The sequence below is a fragment of the Pholcus phalangioides genome, unplaced genomic scaffold, assembly GCF_987345545.1.
Source record: "Pholcus phalangioides strain wild (caught in Gottingen) unplaced genomic scaffold, Ppha-v1.0 ptg000020l_1, whole genome shotgun sequence".
NCBI classification, from domain to species: domain Eukaryota; kingdom Metazoa; phylum Arthropoda; class Arachnida; order Araneae; family Pholcidae; genus Pholcus; species Pholcus phalangioides.
The window spans coordinates 7,336,233-7,360,031 of NW_028301613.1; the positions used below are offsets into that span (position 1 = coordinate 7,336,233).

At 42.8% G+C, this 23,799-nt stretch overlaps 1 protein-coding gene across 1 annotated transcript; it reads right to left on the reverse strand.

Annotated features, from left to right (window-relative positions):
- Positions 1 to 1,718: 1,718 nt before the first annotated feature.
- LOC149070893 (glucose dehydrogenase [FAD, quinone]-like) lies at positions 1,719 to 23,496 on the reverse strand. The gene is made up of 12 exons (XM_089248693.1): positions 23,254 to 23,496; positions 13,589 to 13,801; positions 13,285 to 13,487; positions 9,921 to 10,116; positions 9,631 to 9,768; positions 9,385 to 9,506; positions 8,643 to 8,819; positions 6,923 to 7,067; positions 5,540 to 5,700; positions 5,225 to 5,402; positions 3,926 to 4,151; positions 1,719 to 1,961 (listed from the first exon to the last, which is right to left on the reverse strand). Exons 1-12 carry the CDS (start codon positions 23,276 to 23,278, stop codon positions 1,808 to 1,810), a joined length of 1,938 nt encoding a protein of 645 aa, XP_089104819.1. The 5' UTR covers positions 23,279 to 23,496; the 3' UTR covers positions 1,719 to 1,807.
- Between the last annotated feature and the right edge of the window lie 303 nt (positions 23,497 to 23,799).

Here is a 23,799-nt window from a genome sequence, read left to right on the forward strand (position 1 = left end):
TGAATTGTTGGTCGGGGAATTTTCCGGACGTGATGAAATTCTATTAGCTTTGCAGACTATGCCACGATAATGATCAGTGAAATCCAGAATGCGTCTCATTGCAATACCTAAATCCACGCACGTATCCAATTGCTGTAACGTTTCAGTTGGTAATATTCAGGATCGGTGCGTCTACCTGAATGCATTGATCCACTTTTTTGATGATGAAATACGTAGCTTATACTGACAACTCTACTGGAAAAGTTGTTGGCATGCAATTCTTAGGCCCCTAGTGTTTTCCACTGGAGACTTTTATGTTGTCCTATATGTGTCTTTTTTTCTTAATGTTTATGTCGTGTGCTTTACATATTTTAGTCATTAATTGCCGTGTAAATTTCTTCAATCGTCCGTACAGGCATCACAGCCTCTGGATGATAAATATGTTTCGTTTAAACTAATCTAAACCTCTGTATGTTGGAAATGAATGAATTTGATTTGATTTGAGGCGAAAAACAAAATTTAATAAACTTGCATAAATGGTTGGCAAAACTATGAATAATAGCCGGTGATTACGCATAATAGCCGGATTTATCAGATTTCCGTGACATAGTATAGGGACCATTCAAGTATTACGTAAGCAGATTTTCAGCCATTTTTGACCCCCCCCCTTCCTTGTCAGCAAAACACTGACCCTCTTCCTCCCCCCCCCGTCGGCAGCTTGGAATATTTCATATCTTCAGAAAGGGGTGGTTAAGACATAAGTAACCTTCAAACCCCCCTCTACCCCCTTGTCATCAAAAGTCATCCGAACCCCCCCCCCCTCCAAATCGATCGTCGAACCTAGGTATAGGGGCGAAAGACTAAACGAACCATCTAGCAGCTGGTTCCCTCCGAAGTTTCCCCCAGGATAGCTGGCGCTCGGAAGTGTCTGGTTTTCCGTGGTTCCCCAACTTCAAGGCGCAAATGCGAGCCGATCTCCCCGTTAAAAAGTCTCGCCACAGAGAGCAACAGTCCTACAAGTAGGGCCTCCAAAAAATGACTCGGGGGATCCATGATGTTCTTAAGTCAGCCACGGCGTTGGGCAATTTGTCTGGTGTGGCGTTGTATTTGTATATAGCGGTTCTGTTTTAATTTGGAAAACTTTTTTTTTTTTTTGTTTGTTTGTGATGGTTCCTTCCTAGGGTGACCATACGTCCCGTATTTCCCGGGACAGTCCCGTTTTTTTTCTTTTTCTGGCCGTCAAAAATGGCTAAAAATCTGCTTACATAATACTTGAATGGCCCCTTACATATGCATGCACGGAGTTTCTTTTTTCTCCCGATAAATTTTTCAACAGGAATGCCGTTTTAACGTTTGCGTAGCGGCCGTTTCATGTTAGACCATGTATTCTTTGATGACGGTTGTTTGTATTGGCGTGTACCATCCATCACCTCCTTCAGTTTCTCCCCCCCCCCCCCATCTTTTCTGAATTCCCCTTGATTCAGAAATCATCGAACATTGATTGAGTAACTTGACATCAGTATTTAGTCGAAAATACAGTTCAGTATTTTTAGTTCAGTTTATAACCAATCGAATTTTTTGAGTGTTTTTCCTTTGTTACTGGAAAACAATAACTCTATATCCTCTCGAAATTTCTCTATCTCGAAATATTCTTTTGCGGTCCCCGTCAGTTTCGAGATAGAGAGGTTTGACTGCAACTGAAATCACAAAAAGAAAAAGAACCACTGCAACTCGAATCATAAGCTCGTTCGGATGTTTATTTAGCATGATAGTCTATGTACAACGGGGGGTTCAAAAACAAAACAAAAATGAAGTTCGTCGGGAGATTTCATACTTTCAGCTCCGGCAACCGCAAATGAGTGTCTTTTATGAGGTCCGCAGCTTTCTCGCCGATCATCACCGTGGGGAGGTACGTGTTGCCTGATATTATCTGTGGCATCACCGATGCGTCCGCAACCCTCAGTCCTTCGATTCCTTTCACCCTATAATTAGCAAAATAAAAACAATCAAAAATTAATGCAATGTGCGCGTAAAAATGCAATTTAATGGCAACACTTTTGCAAATATTTACAACGCTCCGTTTTTGGTTGCACGTTGGTAGGGTTCTGGGACCCGTAGGTGGAATAGATGATGGGGGGGTGATAGCTGTCCCATTCAGTGAAAAGAACCTTGTTATTGGCATGGGCGGAGGTGATCACATTCGCCCCCCCCCCCTCTCACTCAAGTAGCCGCTCTGTAGCAGGGGTTCTTAACCTTTACTCAGCCGTGACCCGGAATCATCAACAATATCAGATTCCGCGAATATATGACCATTAGGGCTAGAGACCCGCATTATCTGGAGGGCTGGGATGCGAGAGTTATGATATGTATGACCATTAGGGCAAGAGACCCGCATGTTCCGGAGGGCTAGGATGCGAGAGTTATGATATGTATGACCGTTAGGGCAAGAGACCAGTTGGTTGTGGCGTAGTGGAAGAAGATGCTCGTCTTCCACTATGGAGGTTCCCGTCAAGGAGCCGTCTACGGGTTCAAATCCAAGCAAAAAACATCCGAAACATGTTCTTTATTCATCGAGCCTGGAGCGATCACCGGTAGATGGTGCCTTCATTTCCCACCCAACTCCACTGGTTGGAAATTGCCGCATGGCGATATATGACCGGAGTTGGTGTGCGATGAAGTAGTGGGTACCTGGAATGTGTTATTAATGCATAAACATTAGGGCAAGAGACCCCCCCTCCCCCCCCCATGGGTTCCGGAGGGCTGGGGTAAGAGAGCTGCGAATGTATGGCCATTATATGCGTATTCTTTAGGGTATTAGAGCCAGGACCATTTGAGCAAAAGTCTCGCGGTTTCTTTAGGGTCTGAGAGCTACGAATGTATGACCATCAGGGCAAGGATGCGCGAATGAATGGGAAGCGGGCAGGAAATCTATCGCGGTAGATACAGAATAGGGTAAGAGACTCAAAGACATTCCATAAAGCGTGTATCCCCGAGTTCAGGGGGACCAAAATGGAGAACAGGGTGAGGGAGGCACGAATGGGTAAAAGGCTGGATTTTAGGGAGCCCTGGGTGGCAAATAATTGAGAACCATTGCATTGGAGGAGTTATGAATGTATAAACATTAGGGCAAAAGAGACCCCCCCCCATGGGTTCCGGAGGGCTGGGGTAAGAGAGCCGCGAATGTATGGCCATCAGGGCAAGATTCCCGTGGATTCTGGAGGGTGAGAGAGTTGTGAATGTTAGGGCAAGAACCCCGCGTATTCTTTAGGGTGTTAGAGCCAGGACCTTCGGGGCAAAAGTCTCGCGGTATCTTTAGGGTACGAGAGCCACGAATGTATGACCATTAGGGCAAGAAACCCGTAGGTTCCAGAAGGCTAAGGTAAGAGAGCCATCAATGTGTATCACCATCCGGGCAAGATATCCGCGTGTTTCCGGAGGGCTGTGGGGGGGGGGGGGTTGAGAGAGTTATGAATGTATGACCATCAGGGCAAGGCTGCGCGAGTAAATGGGAAGCAGGCAAGAAATAAGGGCAGGAAATCTTCTTATCGCGGTAGATACAGAATAGGGTAAGAGACCCAAAGACATTCCGTAAGGCATGTATCTCCCGAGTTCAGGGGGGCCCCCAAAATGTAGAACAGAGGATGAGGGAGGCACGAATGGGTGGCAAATAATTGAGAACCATTGCATTGGAGGAGTTATGAATGTGTAAACATTAGGGCAAGAGACCCACACATGGGTTCCGGAGGGCTGGGGTAAGAGAGACGCGAATGTATGGCCATTAGAGCAAGAGCCCGTAGGTTCTGGAGGGCGAAGGAGTTGTGAATGTTAGGGCAAGTGCAACACTCTCTCTCATGCGCGTGCTTAGGTTCTATTATTCGGAATCATTTGATGGCCGTGAGTGAATGGCTTCTTAGTTTTGGACACTTGTAGACAACGATCAATTTACCTCAGTTGGGGATCCACGACGGTGGTCGGATCGTTGATGGCGCCCATCTTCGCCGTGCCCACAGGGTGCCACGACGGCAACGCCAGCGTCCTGATGAAGCACCTGAGGTATTGGTCGCTCTCGACGTCGTCGTAGTGCGAGCACTGCGGGATCTTGCTCTGCCACAGCTTCATGCCTATGTCCAGCATAGGCTTCGTCTTGGCCACTTCGTTGCATTTCTTCATGCCTGAAAAAACAAATCATCATCACTATTATAGGCTCCCATCTCTCACTAATAGTAGCACAGTCGAATCCCGTTTTAACGAATACCGTTATAGCGAAAAAATCCCGTTTTAACGAACACTTTTCTAATCCCTCAAATAAGTTTGCACAATGCTCCTACGCAAACTTATTTGAGGGGAGTGTTCGTTAAAACGAGATTTTTTCGCTATAACGGTATTCGTTAAAACGGGATTCGACTGTAGTTTATATTCAAGAATGCTCAACCTCATGGAGAGTGTGAAGTGCTATTTTATTGGTTCGAAAAACGCGTGCCGCGGGCCATCTAAGTGATCCGTAAATTTACCGTTGGTCACGAAAGTGATCAGTGAATGTGCCGCGAGTCACTTAAGGATCAGAAGATGTGTCGCGGCCTGCTTAAGTAATCCGTAAATGTTCCACGTTAAGTGATCAGGAAATGTTCCGCGTGCTACTTATGTGATCTGGAACAGCGCTCCAGATCACCTAAGTAATGTCTGTAAGTGTGCCGCGGACTGTTTGAGTGAAGCGTAAATGTGTCATTGGTCACTGAAGTGATCCGTAAATGTGCCGCTGATCCCTAAATAATCTGTAAATGTGCCACGAGTCACTTAAGTGTTCAGGAGATGTGCCACGGGCTGGCTTAAGTGATCGGGGAAATGTTCTGCATTCCACTTAAGTGATCTGGAACAGCACTTCGAGCCACCTAAGTGATGTCTGTAAATGTGGTCGCTTGAGTGATCCGTAAATATTCCACAGGTCTCTAAAGTGATCGGCAAGTGTGCCGTGAGTCACTTGAGTGATCCGCAAATGTGATCGGGAACTATTATCACACGGGCCACTTGAGTGATCTGGAACAGCACTCCAAGCCACCTAAGTAATGTCTGTAAATGCGCCGCGGGTTGTTTGAGTGATCTGTAACTGTGGCGTTAGTCACTGAAGTGACCTGGAAATGTGTCGTGAGCCACTGAAGTGACCTGGATTGGTCGCGGGGCCAATTGGCCCGCGGAGCAAGGGTTGAGCATGTAGGAGTTAATGGTTTATTGTCGAGGATATTCTCACCTTCGAGGATGTCTGTGACGTCATCTTCGTCGCCGAGGAAGTTCGGGTCGATGACCGGTGGGTCCCTGGGATCCGCGGAATCCAGGGTGATCCTACCACGACTCCTCGTGTTCGTAAGTTGAGAGAAGCAGAAGGTCGTGGCCTCGAATGAATGGGGCTCGTAGACGGCCCTGAACACCTGAGGAAACATCGAGAAGGTCAGAAATTACCAATAACGCATTAACCAGTCATCTCATTCTGAAACCGCCAGATGTCTGGCTAAAAGAGCGCCAAATGTAGCCAAGCTATATGGATCTATTCGCCTGATTCACTTACCTCGCTGTCGATGTTCATGATCCCCTTTAGCCTGGCCGTGAGGCCCTCCATGAAGTACAGCTGGTAGTCCGGCAGCGATTCCCTGACCTTGAAGCCGGTGTCGCTCTGGTTCTTCGACAGGAACGCCAGCACCGACACCATCGTGGGCGAAGCGTACATGCCTGCCAACATAATATGAAACGTAATGAGTGAATGCCCATTGATCGCCAAATCGTGATGGAATGCTTCATTTTTGAGAGTATACTATGAAAGATAGAATGCGCCTAAATAACGTGCGCCCTATCGCCAGTGTCGCCAAAACAGTATACGCAGATTTGGCTGTTTTTTACCTCCCCCCCCCCCGTTTGACTACAATATTTTTACACATCTGATTAGCCGAACAGCTACTGAATATGAAAAGCTGGCGAGAAACCTGCTCTGAATATGATTTCTTCTGTATGCATCCCGTGCTCAGTCCCGTCTTGATGGAAAACCCAACTAACCGCTGTGGGGCTCGAACCCGGGTCCTCACGATGTGAACACGATGCCCACACAGTATTCTCCTACTGTGCTCTCTTGCCAGCTTATGCTTCCAGACAGGACAGTACTGGAAGCATAAGCTGGCAAGCGAGGTCCCCCCCCCCCCCTTCAGTTACGTAGCTGAAGAGATCGGATCGAGCTACCACAGACTAACACGAGAAGATATCCTCGTTGACTTAAGCTAACACAACCTTCTGTTAATTCCTCCTGCCAGTACAACGCCAAATATCGCCGATTCCCGCCAACTCTTGATAAATGCAACCAGTTCTCGCTGAATACCACCAATTCTTTAGTGCAACCAATTTTCACAGCATATCGCTGATTTCCCGGAACTCTCGATAGGTAAACTGATATTCGCCAAATATCGCTGATTCCCACTAACTCTCTCGATAGATGAACCAATTTTCGCCAAATACCGCTTAATTTCACCAGCTCTCGCCAAGTATCATTAATTCCCTCCAATTCTCAATAAACAATTTCGGCCAAAAATCGCTGATTCCCACCAGCTCTCGATAAATGCAACAGATATTAGCCAAATATCTCACGAGACTTCATAAATGCAACCATTTTTTTCGCCAAATTGTCACCAACACTCTATAGATATGACTGATTTTCGCCAAAATATCAAAGATTTCCAACAAATATGCCTCTTTGAAAGGACGTTTGTTCGTCTTGGTTGGTGGGCAGTCAATGGGAGGCTATACCTATTGAGGGTGCCACTGTTCTTGGCATTGTCTTTAATGTGGAGCCAAAGGAATATGGCCTTTCAAAGCTTTTCTTTGGAACCCGTTATTTCCATTGGCGTGAATGCCAATCGCCAATACGTATGAAAACTAAGGTAAAAAAATGGAAATCCGCAATTACCTGATTCATGCATCGCATACTCCGGATAGCTGGTCAGAATATTCGACGCCACCGATGGGATTTCTCTGGACATTTGGTAGCCTTGGATGGTGAGCATGTGGTCCTGGAGATTTTCGCCAACGGGCAAGTCGGCGACGACTGATATCTTCATTGCATCAACATAGAAAATAGAGAGAGCAGAATCGATTAGAATCAGAAAAAACATATTCATCGATATAAATAAGCACTACAAAAATTATTGTGTGGATGCAACCTACGTGTGTGTACAGGGTGTCCCAAAATTAACAGGGCTCATTTGAAAAAAAAAAATCAATAAATAAAGTAGCGGGGAAGCGATCGGTGCTTGGAAAAACAGTAAACTTTCAGACAAAAGTTTGAAATTAGTTACAGATTTTCGCAACAGATGGCGCTCCAGTCTGAGAAGGAGGAAAAAAAATAAAATATACGATATTTTCGAATTATCCACCATTTGTAACACGGTGTAGTAATCTCAAAGCAAAATTTATAGAAAGTCGGGCAATTTTAGTTTTTCAGAATGCAGCGCCATCTGCTAACGATCTTCGCAACTAATTTTCGAAATCTTGCCCGAATTCAATTGCACGGGTTCTGCGAAAATTTTGGTTCCGAGACTATACAATTACACAATTTCACTAACCCCCCCCCCCGAAAAGGAGATAATTCGCCAATAACGGTACGCATCAATTCATTAGAAATTCTTTCAAAGAAACGTTTAAGACACGGATGTACCCTTTTCATCAATAATATGAAGCCTACGCACTCCATGTGCCAAGAGAGTGGAGCCTAGAGACCAGTGCCGTCTTAAGGCATGGACCCACAAGGCCACGGCCCGGCGGCCTCAAGAGAAAAAGGCCCTCACAAAAATGAAATCTGGTTGAAATTTTCAAGCATTTGCTTGATAGGGCCTCAGAAAAATCACTTGGCCCATGATGCGCTCTTAAGATGGCCTTGCTAGAGACACCTTTCTGCAATAAAATGTCATGTACCCTCCAGTGTCTACAAAAATGTATGCCAATGACGTCTCATGCTAATAAAATGAAGGTCACTGACCCCCCCATTGTTTACATGAAGGCCAAGGACCCCACAGTGTTTAGAAAATGGATGCCAGTGACGTCTCGTAGCAATGAAATGAAGGCCATGGGTCCCGAGTGTTCAGAAAATGGATGCCAGGGACAAAAACGAATCGAACTCGCGACACCTATAAACATCCTTTGGTACTTCAGGCAAGTATCTAATCGACCTGGACTACCACGCTCATCAACTTTTGTAACTACGAGTGAAGTGTAATGATTAGTCATTTTATCGTTGTAGGCAGTAAGGACCTACAACAGGGGTTCTTAACCTTTCTTAGCCGCGACCCATGTGACTTTGTTTTTCGAAAACAGTGACGCAATAAGTGCAATTTATAACAGAACTGTAAGTGGATTTCTGCGACTCATCTCGGAAGCCTTTGCGAATCAAGTTTGGGTCGTGATCCACAATCTCAGTAGGCACCTGGCTGTTAGTGGAATTTTCATGACCCATCTCGAGAGCCACTGCCAAATAAGTCTGAGTTGTGACCCCCCATAGCTGAGTCCCTGATTGTTAGTAAATACCGATAACGAGCCATATCGGGAGCCCAGGTGACCCATAGGTGAAGAATCCCCTGAGCTACAACTGATGCATAAAGACGAAATGCGGCAATAGTAATTATTGCTAATACCTCGTGTTTCTCCAGTTCTTTCCTAGGTCCTATCCCGGACAGCAGCAGCAACTGTGCGGTGTGGGCCGTCCCGGCGCTCAGGATGATCTCTTTGTCCGCGTACACCGTGTGCTTCTGACCGTCTTTGCCCGGGTGAGTGAACTCGACCCCGACCGCTCTCGAACCGTTGATTATGACCTGGAAAGGAAAAAGAACGTTTCAAAATTGTTTCTATCCATTCTGTAAATACAGATAATATAACTGCATTGGGGGCAACGCCATCTATAGCACCATCTGATTGGGTCATTCAAGTATTACGTCAGCATCGATGGGGGTTTCGGGTTTGCTGAATTTTGATGACACAGGGGGATTTGAATGATGATGATTTTTTTACGTCATCAACCAACCTGTATGAAAATATTCTTAATGGCATCTATAATCGGTGTGCCAAAAACGAGAAGCCTTCCCCTAGTTTGTGGTCACCTGAACTGACATTCTCCCTATTGATAGGTCCTCTACAGAGCCACTTTGTTTCTAAATGTTCTTCCGGTCTTGATCACAATATGCGTTAGGTGGTAGGGGCAGAGCTAACGAAAAAAAAAGGGGGGGGGGTGAGAGGTCAGAGTTTTGCTGGCAATTGGTTCAAAAATGGCTGAAAATCTGTTGACGTAATACTTGAACGTCCCCTAGATACTGAATACAACTTCATTCTGGCAACAATCGAGCAAGAGTGAGAGAGAGAGAAACAAAAAACGGGGCTTACTTTTGTAACGAAAGCGTTTTTCAGGATGTCCAAGTTCTTGCGGTCGTCGGTCTCTGCGAGGTAGGCTTTAGCGATGCTGCAGCGACGGCCGTTCCTGATGGCAGCGGTCACAGGGAAGAACCCTGAGGAAAGGAACACGGTATTTTTTTATCACACACATATATATACACACACACACACACGTTCCTTCAGGTTAGCATCAATATTATGATAAGCAAATAAAAAGGTAGGCAAAACTTCCTTTACCTAACTGATTCCGCCCGTTCGAGTCCACGATGGAGTAGTTCAGGGCCCCGGCAGCTTCGAGGACCGCTTCTCGGAGCTTCGGTCGGTATCGAGGCTGGATGGCAGTGATCGGGCCTCCAACTCCGTGGTATCGGTAATCTGTTGACGTTGAAATTGAAATGAATAAATAAAAATAGGTTTGTGTGTGTGCTGGCATCAAATCACATTCACACATGCGGATGTAATTCTGCCCTCAAACAAAAGCCGTGTGGAGGACATTTAAAGTCTCAACTAAACGAAACGGAACGTACCTGTCTTTTTGCCGCCGAAATCGTGCTCCTGGAAGTCCTCCAGTTTCTTGAAATAGTGGAGGACGTCTCTGTAACTCCAGCCGGTGGCGCCACCTCTCGCCCAGTCGTCGTAGTTCCTGCGATTGCCTCTGACCATCAGCATGTCGTTTAGGACGGACGTGCCACCCAGTGTCTTGCCCATCCTGTACGGGAATTGCTGTCGGAATGATAAGAATCGATAAGACAACTTCAAAAAAGGCTAATCTATGAATCAGATGAAAGAAATGACGAGAGCACCTAACGGCAAAATGAATGGATCAACGGAAATTTTACTGCTTCTAACCTAGAATTAGAGATTTCCAGTAGTTTCGATAGAGGGCGCATGTTCTTTCTTTCTTTCTTAGTACCTGTAGACCTGTTGCTCTCTGTGTCGAGACCTTTCCACTCAATAATCAGATGTCTGTCCCGTCATCTTCTTATGCGAGAAAGGAAAGAAAATCAGCGGATTTCTACGGGGCAATCTTCTGCGACAAAGGAAATCTTCGATGCCAAGAACAGATCAGCTCGCATTTGTACCTCGGAGATGGGAACCACGGAAAACCAATTTCAGCCGACTGCCACTGTGGCAGCGGTGGGATTTGAACCAGGGTCCTCGCCATGGGAGTTCGCCGCTCTGCCCATTCGACCACCACAGCGGCGGGCGTAGGTACTCCTCAAAGAAAGCCCAGGGCTGTGAGAGAGCTATCGATCTTTCATAATGTCCATCACCACATCTTTTGTTCAAAGACAACCTTCGTCTTTTCGAATATTTTTTTGTATATATTTTATATTTTTGTATATATTGAATATATTTCAACAAACAAATGTTGTAGGACCGTATTGTAGGGTGTTTGTTCCGGTACTTCCCAGAAAGCGTCGTAGCTGGATGCGCTGTACGTGCTCAAACACCCATGGTAATTTGTGGCATGGGTCTAAGAACCCTGAAAATAGATTCAGGAATCATAATTTTGCGCATAAAGCTCAAGACGAACACCCACGGGTATGAGACATTCCTTACGTCCCTGCTTCCTTAGCAAATCCTTATCGAGAAGATTGTTATTTTAGGACGTACGTGCGCTGACATGCACTATCGGTCCACATAAAAACCACACAAGCGGTCAATATTCCAAGGCTTAAGTTTGTTCTTTATGGCTCGATGCATTTGCGTTGCATTGTCTTATGAAGTACACGCCCTGGGTGTCGATGTTGAGCAGGCCGTTTAAGGGACTCAGTAAGCAGTGATCCATAAGATGAAGGACCACCGCTGAATGTGTTGTTTTCCCATCATCGATGAAGATGTCCGAGAACACCTTCTGATTGTGTTCAGTTGCCATAAAAGAAAATGGTCGCAGACATACGCTGATTGAGTTCCTTTATAATGGAATAAAAGGACCAAGGACCGCTGCTGATCCAGTTCCTCTATCGCCGAAGGAGATGGCCAAGAACAACCACTGATTGAGGTTCTTTGTCGTCGAAGAAAATTACCTTTGATCGAAAAAATGATTCTTCTGGTGTTTATCGAAGAAAATTCCCGAAGAAAGCTGCTGATTAAGCCCCTTTGTCGTATAAGGAGATCGTGGCAGACATCTGCTGATTAAATTCTTGAGTCATCTAAGTAAATCAAGGACAGCTCCTATAAAATTGTAGAAGAAGATGGCAGCAGACATCAGATTTTCCTTTGTCATTAAAGGAGATTGCCGTAAATATCTGCTGATTGAGTCCCTTTGTTGTAGAAGAAGATGACGGGGCAGACATTTGATTGAGTTTCTTTGTAGTAGAAGACGGCGGATAAGACCAGACATGTGCCACCTTACATCGTGAAGATATCAAAGTGTACCCCGAAGGATGGGCATATCTGGAAGGTCTCACGCTCTCACGCCCAACATTTATTTGTTGGCGTTAGAAGACTGGTTAACTGGAAGACTAGTTGGCTGCATACACATGATTGAGTTTCTTTTTGATGTCATGAGAAGACAATGACAACAGGCATCTGATCGCGCGAGTTCCTTTATCGTATAAGAAGATGCTGCTTAAATTCTTTCGTAATCGAAGAACAAGGCCAAGGACAGCTTTGGATTAAAGTCGGGTTTTCCTAGGAGTAGGATTTCTGCGCCGGGTATAGCGTGAAGGAGGGGATTGGTTAGAAACCTGAAATTCAGGTTTTTAAACTAATCAGCGCTTCCACGCTGCACGCGGTGCAAATAACCTGCTCCTAGGAAAACCCGGCTTAAGTTGTAGAAGATGGCGGCGGGAAACATCTGATTTTCCTTTGTCGTAGAAGAAGATGACAGGGCCGACATCTGATTGAGTTTCTTTGTAGCAGAAGAAGAAGACTAGGTCTTTTGGCCAAGATCAAAGTGTTGAAATCGGATGTCTGCCGTCGTCTTAGTCTACTATAAAGAAACTCAATCAGATGTCTGCCGTCGTCTTCTTTTTTATTCGGAGATTTTCAATTAACTGTAGCCTATATTATGATATGCATTGGAAATGTTATCAATAAATGTTGGGCGTGATTGAGTTTTTTTTGTAGTAGAAAGAAGAAGACGGGAGACATATGATTGAGTTTCTTTGTGGTAGAAGAAGACGGCGGATAAGACGGGACATGCATCCCCCCTCCCTTACATCGTGAAGATATCAAAGTGTCCCCGAAGGAGTGGCATCATCTGAAGAAGACGACGGTAGGCATCTGATTTAGTTCCTTTGTAGAAAAAGAAGACGACGGAAGAGATCTCATTGAGTTTCTTTGTAGTAGAAGACGACGGATAAGACCAGACACGCCCCACCTTACATCGTGAAGATATCAAAGTGTTCCCGAAGAATGGACGTGCCTGGAAGGTCTCACACCCAACATTTATTTATAACATTTCTGATGCATATAATAAAGTATAGTTAATTGAAAATCTTCGAATAAAGAATAAGACGACGGCAGACACCTGATTTCAGCACTTCGATATTGGCCAAAAGGCCCACAAACGATCAAAGATCAGTAGTTGTGCTCATGGTCATCAAATAAGATGTTCGTAAGGAGCTTGTGGTCCAGGTTCGAATTTGTGAGGGGGGGGGGTTTGGTGACACGAACTCATCAGACTGACTGAACGGAAAGCCTAACTTATCAAGAATTCCCGTTAGCATAATGCTTACCGTTATGTAATCCACGCGTGTTATCGCCCTCAATGCACGGAAATATTATCCATATTAGTCTCTTGCAAGATTTGTGAGATGTATTTTTTTTCCTGAACCTCTCGTCACCTTTTCACTTCATAACATTCACAAATATTTTATAAATTGTACACTGCAATCAGTACGACGTTTTATTATAAGATTATATATATATTGTGTCACTCACCCGGTTATTGAGTCCTGCTCCAGCATGTTTCTGCGGCACGGTCTTATAATTCCAGTCGAATTGCGATCCCAATAGGAAAATACCGATGAAAGGAATCTCTGATAGGATCGGTGGATCACCCCCGGCTTCCAAGAGGAGGACATTGAAATCTTCGATTTCTGAGAGGCGAGTTGCTAGCGCGGAACCAGCCGTACCAGCACCAACTGAGATAAATTTAAGTACACGAATTAGCATCTGATTCGGATTCTGTGGGTACTTAAATGGCGAGTGAAATAGATAAAAATGTCGCCAAGAAACTACTTACCGATTATGAAGTCGTAGTGTTCCCTGAGTTTGGTCTTCGTCTTTCCAGGGCCGTATTTATGTAGCGCGAAGAAGTTCGCCAGCAGGCTCACGGTCGTGAAGTTGGTTATCATGGAACTGTGGACGAGTCCGTTGATGAGGTAAGAACTCATGCTGTTCAGCGCGGAGCTGCCGAGAAACCATTGCGCCGCGTCGGCAATTACTTCAACTAATGCTGGAAAACAAAGAAAACAGACCGAAATGAGTGAAATGTGCACGTATGATGCAATATTAGACAAAGAAACAATGCGGGAACAACCAATGAAAAATCACATTACTGCCGCAGGAAGTTCTCCACCGGGGGGTTAGTGCGCCAACCCCTTGGCGAGGACAACTATTCGATTACATCAATTGTTTCTTTTCGGAATCTCTTTTTAGTGAGAGAGAGAGGGAAAGCGAGGATTCATATATATATATAGAGATAGCCATATTAAACAGCGTGAAATCATGTAAGATACACGAGCACAACCGGCAAACTGACATCATAGTTGCCAAAAACATTAACAAAAACTTCGGGCAAAAATTTCATCGAAAACTAGACAAAATGTGGCCGAAATATTTGAACTTGTGCTGCCATCCAGTGAGCATGATTTGAACCAAAATTACAGATATAGGTGTCCGTGCAGAGGCTTTAGTCCAATATAAACAATGGTGTCCATGACCGTATCTGCGGCTGACCGACAGGGGCTCGGAATACATTAATCGAATAGGCTTTTTGCCGGGATATTTTTATTTTACCGTAAAACAGAGGTGACCGTTAAGAGGGATTTTACTGTGCAAGGTCTTTATAACTAAAGTTCCACTTTGAAATGGCCATAAAGGGAAAACTACTGGACAAAATGTTATCAAACTTGGTAATAGTTTGGAGGTCATGGGATTGAATTTCCCGCAGCAAAACAGAAAGTTAAAAAACTCACCGCCAGCGAGGAGTGGCTCTGTATCCAATATTGTTAAACGAAATAAGACACGAAGACATCGGCTTAAAATGTTTTTAATCGTTTCTAAAACGTGTTGCAAAGCACGTGTTCAATGTGGCGTCCACCATTTTCTGGAAGCAATTTAAATCGCATTACTGCGTTCTCAACAGTAGCTCTTAGCATATCAGGAAGAATGTCACGAACATGTCGGTGTATCGCATCCTCCGGCCGTAAGCAGCACCTGCTAGAGATAGGCCTCCACACTCTGCTTGTGATGTCAGTTAGTAGTCCATTTTCCCTCAGAATATTCAGGGGAAAAAAATTCCCCCAGTATCATTGTTGTGAGGAAAAGAAATGATCGGGCTCAGAATTGGCGATTTCTATGCCCCCACATCCAATCACCATGCGTTATTTGTGAGCCAATCAGGAGGATTGTACGCCAAAATAAGAAGAAACGAAATAGGATGTGGATTCAAGATGTGGCAAACTTGCTAGGTAGTCTGAATGACATTCATGGCAAACAGTGCAGAGGCCTTCTATCTCTAGTAGGTGCTGCCGTAAGCCATCGCGATTTCGCATAACCACACAAACAGTTCCGTTTTAGAAACGGTCAAATCGATTTAAACCAGTTTAGAAACATTTTAATCCCATGTCTTCGTGTCTTATTTCGTTTAACAGTATTGCATACAGCGGCGCCATTCCCCGCTGGTGGTGAGTTCTTGAACTTTTTGTTTTTGCTGCGGGAATTTGAATCCCATGCCCTCCAAACTATTACCAAGTTTGATTTGAATCATTTTTTTCCAATAGTTTTCCTTTTGTGGCCACATTCAAAGTGGAACTTTAATTATAAAGACCCTGTATGTACATAGAAACAGGACTTCTTCATTCCTATACATTCGAAAGAAAGAAAAAGGGTTACAAAGTGCAATAAAATCGAACATGAAAAGGGAGATCGGAAACATCCTCTTTCGTTCTATCTCCAATCTTCCTTTTGGTGTTCGATTTTATTGCACTTTGTAACCATTTTTCTTTCTTTCCCGTGTATAAGCTCTTTTTTTCTAATGTCGGTTATTATGACTGATAATAACACTGTATATATTCACACCGTCTTCCTTGTATAGTCTCAATTACTTATTGAAGACTGGAATCGCCTTCCGTGTCTTATACTCATAGCACTCGCGAGCGCAAACTCGTCCGAGGTCACCATTTCCGTGTTTTTAATTTTCTCGAAATTAGATTTCGTTGTTGAGTGAAATTTTCTGTCTTCAGCCGCGCCCATGGGATTCCCCCGACTCGGGCAGAGAGGTGAGGGTCCGATTCGTTGCCCTTTTGATTCCCCCATGAGCTTATACTTTGGGGGGAGAGAATGGGAAGTTTCGATCATTTGATCATTTTTGTCGCTCCACGGTCATTTTTCGCACACGAGGGCTAATTAGACCGGGACCAAGTGCCGTAACTAGACAGGTGCAACAGGTGCACCCGCATAGGGCCCACTTGGAAGTGTGGGGGGGGGCACCCAGAATGGGGCTAAATGCAAATTCCTGCACAGGGCACAGTAATGGCTAGTTACGGCACTGCCGGGACCTACAATTTATTGGTGATTCCGAACGGTAGCCTTTTTTGATACTCACCGAGAGGTTGGTGCGCGACTCCCTGCAGCAGCAGCAGTCTTTTTTCTGTGGTCAGAAACCCCTGCGTCAGGAAGGTTTCTTACAAGGACGAATCTGGTATCGAACTCGCGACACTTCTGAACACCCTTTGGCACTTAAGGCGAGTATCTTATCGACCTGGGCAACCGCGCCCCCGAGAATGGAAAGGAAACAATTCTTGGTCGAATAAAATACAGGTTTTTACTTCATCCTCGTGTTAGTTACTAGGCTTGTTGTGTGAACAGAACGATAGGTATTGTCTATATCAGTGTTTCTCAATCTAGGGCCATATGCCCCTCTTGTGGTCCTGAAATATTCTAAGGGGGCCACAGGCGAGAAAATCAAATAAAAGGGGAGCCATGTGGCAGTGGGAGGGGCACAGAGAGAGAGCTGGGATGAAATAAAGCTTCTGAGTGAAAATATGATAGGAAGAAATTCGACTGCTTTCAGAATCTAGCAGAGCGGTCCACAGAACCATTCCATCTTAACCCACGGGTCCATGACTTGGGGGGGGGGGAGGCTTTATATCCATAAACAGGCCTACACGATGAGATCTGGCACTATGAATGTAAGTATCTAAATACGTAAGCTGTGTTATATCCCCCCCCCCCCGGAACATTGCCTAGAACCCGTGACTTTGAGACGGCAATGCATAAATCACCACAAGAAGAAAACTCGTCGAACAAAAAAAACCGTTATTCCCCTAGATTTTGCATGAAAATACATCAAGCAAGACTGCAAGTACGATTTGAATTCGGTATCAAATTTTTTTTTTTTTTTTAAAAGTTTTACCAAAATTTTACGTAAAATTCCATGCAAAAATGATTAATTTTCTATTCGGAATTGAATATTTAAAGAAAAGGAAGCATGATTTTTTTTTTTGAATTCGGCATCGAATGAAAATGAAATCTATCACTTCTTTTATATTTCACCGAATATCAAGTACATATGGTATGGTTTTAATTATTTTAAGCATGATTTTAATTTGGCTATAATTAAAAAAAAAATTAATGTTACCTAAATTTTACGTCGAGTACGGAGCGTGAATGTGAACACGATTGTAAGACGGTGATTTTTTTTTTCTTTTAAATATTGAATATAACCTAAATTTCACATTGAATATCAAGCATGAATGCGAGCATGATTTGAATTCGACCGAGTATTTAAAGAAAATTAAGCTTGATTCAACATCTAGTATTTAAAAAAAAGTAAGCTTGATTTGAATTCAACGTCGAGTGTTTAAAGAAAGTAAGCTTAATTTGAATTCAACATCGATTACTTAAAGAAAAGTAAGCTTGATTTGAATTCGGCATCGAGTATTTAAAAAAGTAAGCTTGATTTGAATTCGGCATCGAGTATTTAAAAAAGTAAGCTTAATTTGAATTCAACATCGATTACTTAAAGAAAAGTAAGCTTGATTTGAATTCGGCATCGAGTATTTAAAGAAAAGTAAGCTTGATTTGAATTCAGCATCGAGTATTTAAAGAAAAGTAAGCTTGATTTGAATTCAGCATCGAGTATTTAAAGAAAAGTAAGCTTGATTTGAATTCAACATGCAGTATTTAAAAAAAGTAAGCTTATAAGGGGACGTCGAGTCGGAGGTGCGTCTCTTTTCCGTGAGGTGGCGGAATATCCCCAATCACTTGATATTGGAGGGGTGTCCAATTAAAGCACGAAACTGCGGAACTTAAAGAAGAAGCCTTTATTTCGAAGCACACTCAAAACAGACAACCTTCCAGGACGGAGCCACATTCCAACTCACGTTCTCTTCTCTTGGAAGATAGATTTTCTCTTCTCAACTTCTTTTAACAACGTATAAACAAACAAAACGCATTAGGTGCTGTAAGGCCACAGAGAGTTAGTAAAAATATCCATACTGGGAAAATAGATTCGTTACAATCTCCCCCTCTGGCTCCGACGACGCCTCGGCGAGGAGTCAGTAAGAGCCATCTCTCCTTTGGGAGTAGTTCCTGACGAACAGAACGGGAAGCTCCGGGCAACTGCTGACACTCTTGTCTCAGGTCGAAGTTCAGTTTTCGAGTCACACCGGTTCTGGGGACGTCGACTAGGGTTCGGATGCACTTTTGAAGAACGCCACTCTCTTGGGGTCCGGGTAACCATGGTTGTGGTCTCAGCATCTCGTAATGGAGTCAACTCCCTTTTGAATCGGTACTGCTTGACGGGATTCAAGACGAGTTCATGTTTCCTCCCGTTCAGGAAATCTTCAGCTTCCTGAGTAGATTCAACGTTTTCACTGATCTTATCCAAAACATCATTCCCACTTTGGGACTCGCGGAGAGTCCGTGAACTCTTCTCCACTACAATGAAGTTGAACAGCTCACACTGCTTGGCTCCTTTACCAATTGGGCTGGATAGCTTATCGGTGTGGCTGCCTGGACAGTTACGGGCAATATGACCACGATTTTTACACTGATAACACACTATCGGATCCCAACATCTTCGGGCAACGTGTCCACGTCGACCGCAGTTATAGAAAGCATGCCTTTCTCGCAAGGTCGAGCGAGAATTTGAAACACGACACTTTTCGTAGTCTTCTCTAGGGCCACCTTCACAGCGGTGTACCCTGTCATCACCACTCTTGTTGATCTGGTGCTTGAGAAAAGATCTTCCTCCCCCTAACTTGGAGCATCTCTGGGATTCTTCTGAGAAGGAATAAAGTTCTCGCTGCTCGATTAAAGGTAACGGGCCTCCCCCTGGCTTGAAGCATCGCTTGAACTCCGGCGGGAATGAATCAAGTTCTCGTTGCTGAGAAGTAAGGTGGGTACCTTTATCTTCACGAAGTCGACACGAGGGTGACTCAGCAGGTAGTGCCAGGAGAGCACTACTTTCAGATGGGCTTTCGACGAACGGATGTCGCTTCTCAGGAGCTTCAGAGAAGTACCACTTTCCTTGCGGAACATCCAGGACGATACCAGCATCACTGAGAAAGTCGGTACCGAGAAGGGTTCGGTTTTCTCTGGCCTGTGGTAGCACCATCATCTCGGTGGGAATCACTTTACCTTGGACGTTAATGTCCACAGTCGTAGTTAGGACTTCGGCTCTACGAGCATATCCATCGGCTAGTCTCATAACGATAGTCTTGCTGTAAAAGAGCAAACCATGTTCTTGTAGGAGATGATATAGTTTCTCCCCTGCCACCGAATGTGTGGCACCCGTGTCAGCACACACTGCTCCACGCTTATGACAGATCATGACTTCGATAGCATTACTTTGACGTCTCTCAGTTGAGAAACTGTAAAAGTCCAAGGCGTCGACACTAACTTCTGGGGTGTTCGTGGCAGGGCTGCACGTTCGACATCGGGACTTGACGACACCAGGTTCTCCGCACCCGTAACATCTTAGGATATGACTGCTACTGGCATCTTTCGATTCCGTATTAGGATGGGATGATAAACTGTATAAGTCCAAAGCGTTGACACTGGGTCCTGGTCTATCCGTTGGAGGATTACACGTTCGGCATCGGGACTTGGTAACACCAGGTTCCCCACAACCATAACATCTTAAGACAGGATGACGTCCTGCATCTTCCGATTCCGGATTCGCACGTTGATCAGAATGAAAGTCTCTTTGTCGCACTGGGGACCTAGGGGGTTCATGTTGCTTTGACAACAACTTCTTCCTCTCGCATTGGATCTCGCTCTTTTTGTTTCGAAGGTTATCATAAGCATCAAGCTTCTCCACGATTTCATCAGGGGTAGTCCACTCACTCCAAACATCCAGAAAATGTTCTTTTACTTCGGGTGGAATCCTCTTCTTCATCTGATCCGAAATCATCAGATCTTTCAGCTCGTCAAAGTTGCTAATGTTCAGTTCGGACAGCCAGCCTTCAAAATAACTTTGGATCTCAAAGTGATAGTCCTTCCAGGTACTTCCAGGTGATTTTCTGTGAGTAGAGAAGAGCTGCCGGAACCTTTCCGCACTCAGCTTGAAACGGCGTAAGAGAACCTCCCGGATGTGGTCGTAATCATGAGCCTTATCTTCAGGTTCTCGAGCAATGAGTTTAGCAACTTCATTCGGCAAAACTCCCAGCAGATATGCAACCCAGTTCACCTTCTCCACTTTCAAGAATTTTAGTTGTCTTTCAAACAACTTTAGGAATAGCGACATATCATCTTCACTCGGATTGAAATTCGGGATCAACCTCTTCACGTCGAACTTGGGCTGATCGATGAGAGCGACGGATGGCTCTTCTGCCGGTTGCGAGAGTCGTTGAAACTCAAGCTGCAACCGCATCTTTTCAAGTTCAAACGAACGTTCTCGTTCCTTTTCTTCGGCGATCCTAGATTGTTCCTTTTCTTCGTCGATTCTAGCTCTTTCCTCAGCTATTCTAGCTCGTTCTTCTTCTCTTTCCTCAGCTATTCTAGCTCGTTCTTCTTCTCTTTCCTCAGCTATTCTAGCTCGTTCTTCTTCTCCCTCTCTTTCTCCGATAATAGTAGCCAGCAGGGATTTCACGAATTCTTCCTCATAACCGGAGGACTTTGTTATTATGTGCTTGAGATCTACTACACGCGAATCATTCGGAACTTCCTCTCCTAATTCTAGAGCGAGTAGGATCAAATCACGTTTCTTACCTTTGGCCAAGTACGCCATTTCGATTTTAGGAGCTATCAGGAACCTCACAGTTGATTTCGAATGTCCGTTTCGTACTGCCTTAAGTTCGAGCCACGACGTTGGGCGCCACTTTTATAAGGGGACGTCGAGTCGGAGGTGCGTCTCTTTTCCGTGAGGTGGCGGAATATCCCCAATCACTTGATATTGGAGGGGTGTCCAATGTATACACGAAACTACGGAACTTAACGAAGAAACCTTTATTTCGAAGCACACTCAAAACAGACAACCTTCCAGGACGGAAGCCACATTCCAACTCACGTTCTCTTCTCTTGGAAGATAGATTTTCTCTTCTCAACTTCTTTTAACAACGTATAAACAAACAAAACGCATTAGGTGCTGTAAGGCCACAGAGAGTTAGTAAAAATATCCATACTGGGAAAATAGATTCGTTACAAGCTTAATTTGAATTCAACATCGATTATTTAAAGAAAAGTAAGCTTGATTTGAATTCGGCATCGATTATTTAAAGAAAAGTAAGCTTGATTTGAATTCAACATCTAGTATTTTAAAAAAAGTAAGCTTAATTTGAATTCAGCATCGAGTATTTAAAGAAAAGTAAGCTTGATTTGAATTCAACATCTAGTATTTTAAAAAAAGTAAGCTTAATTTGAATTCAGCATCGAGTATTTAAAGAAAAGTAAGCTTGATTTGAATTCAACATCTAGTATTTTAAAAAAAGTAAGCTTAATTTGAATTCAGCATCGAGTATTTAAAGAAAAGTAAGCTTGATTTGAATTCAACATCTAGTATTTTAAAAAAAGTAAGCTTAATTTGAATTCAGCATCGAGTATTTAAAGAAAAGTAAGCTTGATTTGAATTCAACATCTAGTATTTTAAAAAAAGTAAGCTTAATTTGAATTCAGCATCGAGTATTTAAAGAAAAGTAAGCTTGATTTGAATTCAACATCTAGTATTTTAAAAAAAGTAAGCTTAATTTGAATTCAGCATCGATTATTTAAAGAAAAGTAAGCTTGATTTGAATTCGGCATCGATTATTTAAAGAAAAGTAAGCTTGATTTGAATTCAACATGCAGTATTTAAAAAAAGTAAGCTTAATTTGAATTCAACATCGATTATTTAAAGAAAAGTAAGCTTGATTTGAATTCAACATCTAGTATTTTAAAAAAAGTAAGCTTAATTTGAATTCAGCATCGAGTATTTAAAGAAAAGTAAGCTTGATTTGAATTCAACATCTAGTATTTTAAAAAAAGTAAGCTTAATTTGAATTCAGCATCGAGTATTTAAAGAAAAGTAAGCTTGATTTGAATTCAACATGCAGTATTTAAAAAAAGTAAGCTTAATTTGAATTCAACATCGATTATTTAAAGAAAAGTAAGCTTGATTTGAATTCAACATCTAGTATTTTAAAAAAAGTAAGCTTAATTTGAATTCAGCATCGATTATTTAAAGAAAAGTAAGCTTGATTTGAATTCGGCATCGATTATTTAAAGAAAAGTAAGCTTGATTTGAATTCAACATGCAGTATTTAAAAAAAGTAAGCTTAATTTGAATTCAACATCGATTATTTAAAGAAAAGTAAGCTTGATTTGAATTCAACATCTAGTATTTTAAAAAAAGTAAGCTTAATTTGAATTCAGCATCGAGTATTTAAAGAAAAGTAAGCTTGATTTGAATTCAACATCTAGTATTTTAAAAAAAGTAAGCTTAATTTGAATTCAGCATCGAGTATTTAAAGAAAAGTAAGCTTGATTTGAATTCAACATGCAGTATTTAAAAAAAGTAAGCTTAATTTGAATTCAACATCGATTATTTAAAGAAAAGTAAGCTTGATTTGAATTCAACATCTAGTATTTTAAAAAAAGTAAGCTTAATTTGAATTCAGCATCGAGTATTTAAAGAAAAGTAAGCTTGATTTGAATTTGGCATCGAATCGAAAAAAAATACGATTATTCCTGTTTTACTTGAAATATATCAAGCACAAAAATGCAAGCATGGTTTGAATTCAGCGTTGAATATTTAAAGAAAAGAAGGCAGAATTTGAATTCCGCATTGAGAGTATGAAACAAAAAATGGTTATTACATAAGTTTTGCTTGAAATACATCAAGCAAGAATGCAAGCCTTCGAAAAAATAAATTGAATAAAAAGACCTGAATTGAGAATCAAATATTTAAAAAAAATAAGAAGCATGATTTGAATTCGGCAACAAATCAAATTATGAGCACCTAAATGTTACATCGAATTTCAAACAAGTCGGCAAGAGTGATTCGAATTGGATATTGACAATTATTGGAACCTCCGGTGTCCAAGAGAAACTTCAACATGATTTTGGGCGTGGGAGTTTTCGCACAATATAGACCTATTTCACTCATGCCGTTGTTTTTCAAAATTATATTTATTACATCTTTGAAATATAAATGCCCGAAATAGAAGTTAAAAAATCAATTGTAATCATGTGAAATATTCTTACCCGCGAAGAAAAACAGAAAATCCATGTCGAGTTGTGGGTGGTCAGCTATCGAATGCTTTGACTACAAGAATTCACTCGGCTATGTATGGGATGGTGACTGTATAAAACCAATGACCTATGTTTAACGGAAGAGGCAATCGAATAAGTCATAGGCACAACTTTCCTGGAATTTTCAGCTCATACGCTACTCCATTTTCAATTTGGAAATTTCACTCATGCGGCAAAACTTTTTGTTACTTGTCTTAATAAAAATCAAACACGATCCTTATGTGGGAAAAGAAGATAATGATATCAGTAGTACGTCAGGCTACGTTTCGCTTTCTTTCCTCGTTGCGTTTTCACAACATTCCAGAACGGGATCGGGAGGTATTTTGCAAGTTCCTCCTATAAAGAAAAAGAAAAAATCCCACGAGATAATCGTTCAAAAGATCCAAATCATTATTCACGACCCTCATGAAATCTAATTTTTTCGCAGAACCATCTTCGATACGTTATCTCTATGTTCTCTCTTTTCTCTTTCTTCCCTCCAATTAACAATGGATTCAC